General features: G+C 32.1%; 1 protein-coding gene across 1 annotated transcript; it reads right to left on the bottom strand.

Moving 5' to 3' along the window:
• Positions 1-4,009: 4,009 nt before the first annotated feature.
• LOC108574591 (60S ribosomal protein L11) lies at positions 4,010-5,475 on the bottom strand. The gene is made up of 4 exons (XM_017937210.1): positions 5,276-5,475; positions 4,985-5,134; positions 4,744-4,891; positions 4,010-4,155 (listed from the first exon to the last, which is right to left on the bottom strand). Exons 1-4 carry the CDS (start codon positions 5,354-5,356, stop codon positions 4,028-4,030), a joined length of 507 nt encoding a protein of 168 aa, XP_017792699.1. The 5' UTR covers positions 5,357-5,475; the 3' UTR covers positions 4,010-4,027.
• Between the last annotated feature and the right edge of the window lie 3,118 nt (positions 5,476-8,593).

Here is an 8,593-nt window from a genome sequence, read left to right as displayed (position 1 = left end):
TTACATACAATAGATTGTAAACTGTCAAAATTATTTTTCACATATTATTTTATTAGTTTGTTATTTATGTGATTTATGGAAGGACTTGTCAAGAAAAATAAGTAATATAACATGTACATGCAGGATGTTTCACCAACTCGATCCACCTCAAATATCTCGATTATTTCAAGTCATAAATGAAAATATCTACAAAAATTGTATGGTTGCAAGAGATACATAACATGGTGTCAATAATTTCTTTACGGCTGGAGGCCTTTTAGTGAGTTTTAGGATAAATATATCTTAGTACTTTTATATTCAGAATTCATTATTCTGTCGAATTTGACTATAAAAAATTGAACATTAAAAAAAAAAAAAAAATGAGCTCTAAGTCTCCTCTATGTTTCTGTGAAGAAACTATTGCGACCATGTTATGTCTTTCTGTAGGTAATGTTTTCGCTTATTACTTGAAACAATGGAGATATTTGAAGTAAACAGAGTTGGTGGAACACTCTGTATACATATGTATAAGTAAAGTATAGTAAATGATTTAATCCTTTGCATTAAATATGAAATTATTGGTTATTAATAGACCGGGGTGAGCCCAAATAAAGTGGTTTTCTTCGAAACTAATTTAGACATCGACTTCGTTTTTTTTTTTTGTTTTTTTGCATTAACAAGGACGGGAGGGCTAATCATTTAATGTATAATAATTTTTCTGTAAAAGGGGTCTCCCTGATTTTTTGTTTAATGAAACAGCGTATTAATTTTGTTTATGCAGATAGCTCTTATTTTTTGTCTCCCTAAGAGCTCTCTCCCTCAGAAGAATTTGTTATACACCACATTATTAAACCCGCTGTCCCATTTAATGCAAAAAAAGTTGATATCTACAGTGGTTTTAAAGAAAACCATTTTATTTGGCTCATCCTGTATAGTGTGTGTACATGCCACATATTAAGATTATGTAATATAGTGTACAAATTAGAGTATCACATATTCAGTATTACTGCATGCTTAATATATTAACCATATATTGTATATGAAACTCATAACATGTAACATGTATGTTTCTTATATTAAGTATTAAACAAAAAGTATGTAATTATGTAAAATGTATGTACTTTATTTGTTCCAATGCAAAGGACTAAATATATTTATTTATGTATAGTAAAAGAAAGAAAATTTATCAACATTATACTGATAGAAAGTAATACATTTATGTGCATAATTTATCATAATATAACGTTTTATATCAGTAAAGAATATGGTGTCCAAATAAGAAAACAATTTGGAGACTGAAGGAAATATCTTGCCTTTTTATCAGCTCGTTTATGTGAAGATAAACAAATATGAAAGAATATTGTAGTGCAAGTATTTACGGAAATCAGACGAAAATTAAAAGAAGCATATTTCTTATACACCTGTCAAAATTCTGTCACATGTTTAAACACAATTCACTATATTTACTATTATGTTGAAACCAAAGATACTTAAATACTAAAAAGGTGTTAAATATAAATCACAAATTGCGAAAAGAACACACATGTTTTATTATATTGTTGTTACATATTCTTCTAATACTAATTAGGTAATACACTTTGAAGATATAAAAATTAACTTAATGCTTCAAATTTCAATAGAATTAAATAGAATTTTCGTAACAGTATTGGGGGTATCGGGATATAAATTTATAGTTTTATCTAGTAAAATGGTATGTTCATATTCGTTAAAAGTAATGATTATTCGGTAATATAAGTTCCTATAACAAAGTAAAACTTATAAGTAGTATTTCGTATAGATATTTACTTCCATCCTTTTGTAATTTCACCATTTATTTTTATATCATCAATAAATAAATGTATTATTAAATTTAATTATATAACAGTCAGTCATTGATTTGTTATAAATTTTATAAATATGGAATTGATGACATTTAATGATGTCAAAATTAAATTAATGTAATACTATATAACATTTTCCCGATATCCTTATTAACTGTATATTATTAAAAATTGTCAAAGGTAAATGAAATACAGTGATTCAATTTTGATTTTTATTTCCAGAAAGATATGTAGAATACGTTTTTAAGAGAAATGTGAACATCTTTTTCAAATATTGTTAATGCATAAAAGTTAAATGTAATATGTTTCGTGTAACATTATGAAGAATTAATTGTAAAAAATATATATGTGCTTGTTCGTCGTACTTCTCGCGAAGATACGACAAGGCGAAAGTCGGTTGCGTGGAGAGATGTTCGACTGCAAGGAAGACTACGTGGTGATGCGGACTTCTGGTGATATGAGAGAAATAAGAAAAGGACAAATGTTATGAAGAGAAGATATCTGTCGATTCAAGCTGGTGGCGGATTTCCTCCGGAAAGAATTTTGCTTTAAGAAATGTATAGTTGACTACCATTTTTCGGGTTAGTTCGTTGTTTACGGATGGTTTGCTAGTGGTTATGACTTTAGCGAAGGTTATGTTGGTTCTGACAACTGAAGGATTGTTAGGGACTAAAATTATTTTGTGGATTAGGGTAGTAATGGGGCATCAAGATTTTGATGTGACTATTGGACCTTGGATCTTTTAGCAAGAACAATAGTGAAGGACACTTGCTGTAATTAATAGGGTACTTCCCCTGGCAGTTCATACATGCTGCTAGTGTGTCGGGGGTTTTAATACATGTACGAGAGTGTAAGACCCTGCGCACTTGACGCATTTGTATTGCTTGTTGTAATTTACAGTCATGTGCTTGGCATAGGTAGTATTGTATAAGTGTTTTACATATATCAAGCTTGTTTTTTAATTTGTAATAAGGGTAGTGTTTGTTTTAGATGGGAGGTGGTTTTCGTGTATCGTGTACTTGTAGTGTCTAGTGTTATTAATGTTAGTCAATTGTGATAAAGGTAAAATTGAAGTTTCTTGGATTCTTAAGTATGTGTGGATTCAAAGCAGTTCGACAAAATGTCAAATCTGTTTTGTGTAGGAATGTTGATGACCTCCATACTTTGTTTTATTGTTGCTCTGCTTTCTTCTAAGAATATGGTCTTTTTGTATCATTTTTTGTCCCTTTGGTGATCCAATGACCATATCCAAGTATGTCTGACTATAAATTTATGACTCGTATGTACCTAACGCGCGTGGCGCGTTCGTTTAACACTATCCCCTCCAGGCCGCCGATCATCGCCTTGCCGTTTACATTCTCTTCTATCCAAATAGATATACGTTACAAAATTAAAAATAAAAATACAGAGGAATGTAAAATAAAATTATTTCCGGTAAAAATAAATGTTCACATCTCTGAATAATTTAAATATTATTAATTACCATTATCAAAGATACCTAACAGTAATTATGAAGTTCCTCTTTAATAAAAAAAAAAATGTCTGAACGACGTAGTCAAAGTTTAAGCCAAAGTATTTGATAAAAACTCAATGTTCATATTACTTTATTTATCCGTAATTTTTAATATACGCAAATATACATACCATTATCCCCTTATATAAGGAATCAATGAAACAAGTTTTTTTTGTATTTTCATGTATTATTATTAGTGCAATTACTGTTTTTTTTTTTGTAATTATCCGTTGCGCTAAATGTAAAGCTAAAAAAGTACGACAATTAGCAATTGTAGTGGTTATAGAATAATCTTGACTTTACGGAAATGTGAATGTGTTAAAATATTCTACTTGTATGTCTAATGCTCTGGTAATTATATGTGGTGGTTAATAATTAAAAGTTTAAGATTCGCATATATTACTGAATTCTCCTTCCAACCTTTATTTTATTACAATAGAAAATTTATTAACTTTAAAATTATTTTATAAGAAATTAAACGTGAAATAATTTGCTTATAATGAGACTTAGTTTTTGAGGATATAACATTTTTATGATTATAAAAACGAAGTAACATTTGAAATCATTGGCATGTATTTTATATACAGTATGTATATTAGTAAAAAATGTGACGTAGGAATTAATAAAATTTTATTAACCAGAAAATTTTTTTCAAAATTTTTATGGAAGAATTGTAAAATACAAAATATGTATATTACTTCTTTCCTGCTATAATAATACCATCATACTTTTGTTGGAACCATTTCATTGCATCTTCTTTGGTAAGTCTATGTTGGAAACCGACTTTTCCAGTTTTCCTTCTCCTGTGAGCTACATTAAAACCTGTACAGAGTAAAATTATATTACAAAAATTACATATAAGGTTTGCCACTTATAAGTGTTAATGAAAGTAAATATGACAAGACTACAAATAATTGAAAAATAATACTAAACTGTAGTTAGTCAATAATTAATATTAATATGAACTGTAACTTCAATTGAGTAACACACCCAGTAAAAGGAGTAGGCATGAGTTGCAAATATGAAGTCTTTACTCTAGCACATATTATTTTGTAAATATAGATACAACTTAATACAGTAGTACCTATTATAATGCCAAATAAATGTGCACTTCGTTTGTTAACTTTTATTGATCAAAACATGATTTCCAGACATCTAGTATCTAGTATCTAGTATTGTAATTTAAGTGAGCCTTCCACATTCATTTATATGGTATAAACATAAATAACTATTCAAACTGTTGCACAGTATTCCTTTTCTTTTTTTAAATATTACTTTTTAGTTAGATTCACTTTCCATGTCTGGAAAGTATTACTCTCAAATAAATAATTAGCTGGCAGTCTGCTATATGAAATGCATGGATCATAAAAGGTTAACATTTTGAAAAAATATAAAATGAAAATAACTAACCTGGTCGTCCAAGTACAACATAGAAATCCAGACCATAAATACCAATGCTAGGATCATATTTAATTCCTAAGTCAATGTGTTCTTGAATACCAAACCCAAAGTTTCCAGTACCAGAGAAATTTTCTTTCCTTAATTCATATTCTCGAACCTTAAAAAAAAATATAGAGAAATATTAAACCTGCTCAAATCTGATAAAACACATATTATTGTAAAAATATATAGAAACAGTAATCAAAATTACCTTCAGTCCACGTTCTAGAATTTCTTCTGCTTTGGCACCTCGTACTGTACAATGCACTGCAATTTTTTCGTTACGGCGGATACCAAAAGAACGAACAGTATATCTTGCTTTGGAAAATACAGGTTGCTGTCCAGTTAACTGTTCTAACACCTAACAAAATCAGAAAAAATATAGTATAAATGAAAAATTTGCATCTGAACAATAAATTCTTTTAGTAATATGCACTATAAAAATTTTAATTTTTATTATCTGAAATAAATAAAAAAATATTATGAATAATGTAACGAATACCTTTGCAGCACGAGTGAGTCTGTCACCGGATTCACCAACACAAATATTTAAACAAAGTTTACGGATGCGAACTTCACGCATTACATTCTTGGATGCATCCTTTGGCTCCTTTCTCGCTTTTTTTTCGGTCTTCTTCTCGGTCTTCTTTTCAACCTTTTTCTCTGGCACTTTCTTTGAATCCTATTGGAAAATCGGTTTGTTAGCACGCTGCTTCCAATGTGACAGACACTTTCATTACTATATATAACAATAAAAAATATTCCATTTATTCTACAATAACTAGTTACGAAATAAATTTAATCAACCTTTTCATTTTAAGTTTTTGAACTTTTGTGTACGAATAATTATTTTATAACTATTATAAACATCATAGAACAAATTTAGGTTATATTCAAGATGCGCGATGATTATAAACCTAAACTTTTTATTGCACCAAAAATTTTAAATATGAATATACTGGCAAAAAAGAAACTTATCAACATAAAACCAATAATACTTGTTTCTTTATAATACAAAAAAAATCTTTCTGTTAAAATCGATGTCTTTGATATCTAAAGATTACAAAATGTACTTTTCAAGCAACGACTGTACACTCACCGCCATGATGAAGAGAAAAGGACGTAACCACCATGCACTCTATTGGTGAATATCAGAAGAAAATTTTTACAGTGTAGCCAAGTTTAGAAAACTATATTTAAAGTGAATTATCTGTATGACGTTCAGACTCTGTGGCTCATGTGAACCAGCCATAAAGTCCACACTCTGTGATTCTTATGTATCCACCTTCTTTAATTTAGCGCACTTATACATATACACTGAGTTTCATCGACTTTGCCGAATCCCTTGCTCTACCATAAATACATATCAGCGTCGGTTCTATGTAAAACGGTGTTCGCTAACGAATGGCGTTTCACACAGATCGTATATACTTATTCTATGGTCGTAGCCTCTCTTCGCTTGAGGGGAAGTTTTGGTGCAGTTAGATACGTGATGTTTAATCACCCGTTGGTAATGTCACGCGTTGATAAAAGAATAGAAATGTGAAAAGATTATCTGCCCGCCTTGTCTTTCACGATAAACATCATCATAAACATGATCAACCTGTAGTCTCCACTGGCTTATGAAGAAATTATATAATTTAAAGGTTAATACAACAAGAAGGGCAATATCGAGACATTTGCTTTATTTATATTTATTTAAATAGTTGAAACATCTGAAAAATATGTATATATGAATTATAATATAATAAGTTAGAAGAAAATGACGAAATTTGAAATAGTAGTAATGTTTATAATGTACGGATTGATAGGTTATATGATTTTAATACTACATCTTTTGACATCGATTTCCAAAACGTATTTTTTTTCTTTTTCATGAATAACAAGTAAGTCGTTTAATAATTGTGTTATTAACTGTGTTATCGTTTCTTTATTCCGAGAGGAATAAAGTGTTTTATTACTTATGAAAAACTTACCCATTCGTCCACGAATTAATCTGCTTCGACCGAACTGGGTCAGTGTGTCGATCCTGACCTATCCGAAACATCTGATGTTACGATCGTGTCGGTGAACTCACATGATCGTTCCTCGCCAAACGTCGCGCGGTCCGCGGGGAAAGTGTGGAAAAAAACAAAAGACTTCTCGGCGTTCTCGACGTCTTCTTTCGGCGTTTATTGTTGTCGATGGCGATGTTTCTTGTGTCTGTATTAACGCTCATCGGTGAGCTCACTTCCCCGCACCGATCACTTCCTCTTGCCACAGGGAGAGGTTGATATGTTTATGAATTTATTATTTTGTTGTTCCTGTAGCTTCCCGTGGACCGCAATTCTTTCGAAGAATTTCGCGAGGCCGTAAATCCCTCTTACACTCTAGGTGGTGTATTGTCGTCCTGACGACGGAAGAGAGCATCGGTTATGGAGAGGAGAGGTTCGCGAGGTTTTTGTTTCTTCGATGCGTCGCGCAAGGAGGTTTATTGCGGGCCGATGTGAGTTTGATTCCCTGGTCAGGCGGTGGCATTTGATTAATGAATTTTATGATGATAAAATACCAACCTTTCCCTGCGGCAAGAGGAAGTGATCTGTGCGGGGAAGTGAGCTCACCGATGAGCGTTAGTAAAGACACAAGAGACATCGACATCGACAACAATAAACGTCGAACGCCGAAAGAACACGTCGAGAACGCCGAGAAGTCTTTTGTTTTTTTCCACACTTTCCCCGCGGACCGCGCGACGCTTGGCGAAGAACGATCATGTGAGTTCACCGACACGATCGTAATATCAGATGTTTCGGATAGGTCAGGATCGACAAACTGATCCAGTTCCGTCGAAGCAGATTAATTCGTGGACGAATGGGTAAGTTTTTCATAAGTAATAAAACACTTTATTCCTCTCGGAATAAAGAAACGATAACACAGTTAATAACACAATTATTAAACGACTTACTTGTTATTCATGAAAAAGAAAAAAAATACGTTTTGGAAATCGATGTCAATTATAAAATTTCATCGAAATATGTTGATGGAGAAACAAGCAACAGGCATCGAAAGATGTAAGAATCTGCAGATTTATTACAGTTTCACGCCGAAAGTCGTGATAGTGCGATTTTCATCATCTTTAACCGTTTGTAGCTCATAGAAACATTAACCAATTTCGATGAAATTATCAGCACGTGTATCATTGACATAGATCTACAAAACGTATTTTTTAGATTTTCATTTCGAGCTCAGATAAAAAAGTTGTAAAACTGACCTTCGCTATTTTCTTCGCGATACAGACTAATTGCAGTTTTTTTACAAATTTATACAAACGTCGGAATGACGGCCAAAAACCATTTCTCTAAGCCTTATAAAAACAGCAGTGCAAAGTGAAAGTTTTTTGACAGCTATCGAGAACCGAGAAGTCACGCGTACGCATTTGTTCGCTCGCGCGGGTGCATCTCTGTTCGGCCGTCCCTGAGCGCGGGCTCTACGCGCGCTGTAATTGGCCAGTGTTTTTCGTTAATAATTCAAAAACGAAGCTTCAAACTGGATTTTGGAAAAGGAAAAGGTTGTTCAGAGTCACCTCAGCTACCCCCCATTTCCGGGTGTTCGAGGAGTTACGGGACACCCTGTATAATCAATAATTTAGAAGATAATCAAATAGAATCGATTTTCAGCATTTCATTAATTATTTTAACGTTTAAGGGTCCGGGAGCACGTTTTCCCGTCATCCGATCGAACTTAACTTTTGCACAGATTATCTTTTTATTAATTGGAACTACTCTGGGAGGTGCCGCGAAAAAAATTTTCATCAAGAGTAAATAAGAGTCATGTTACCTACTAT

This window comes from Habropoda laboriosa, unplaced genomic scaffold, assembly GCF_001263275.1.
Source record: "Habropoda laboriosa isolate 0110345459 unplaced genomic scaffold, ASM126327v1 scaffold175, whole genome shotgun sequence".
Classification (NCBI taxonomy): Eukaryota; Metazoa; Arthropoda; class Insecta; order Hymenoptera; family Apidae; genus Habropoda; species Habropoda laboriosa.
This window is presented reverse-complemented; position numbering and strand designations above follow the sequence as displayed.

Excerpts from the sequence above, each read along its gene's own strand:
- LOC108574591 (XM_017937210.1), bottom strand. The coding sequence starts at position 5,356 with ATGCGTGAAGTTCGCATCCGTAAACTTTGTTTAAATATTTGTGTTGGT. Across the intron at positions 5,135-5,275 it reads GACTCACTCGTGCTGCAAAG|GTGTTAGAACAGTTAACTGG; the intron begins GTATTCGTTACA and ends TGATTTTGTTAG. Across the intron at positions 4,892-4,984 it reads TTCTAGAACGTGGACTGAAG|GTTCGAGAATATGAATTAAG; the intron begins GTAATTTTGATT and ends TTTTTTTTTAAG.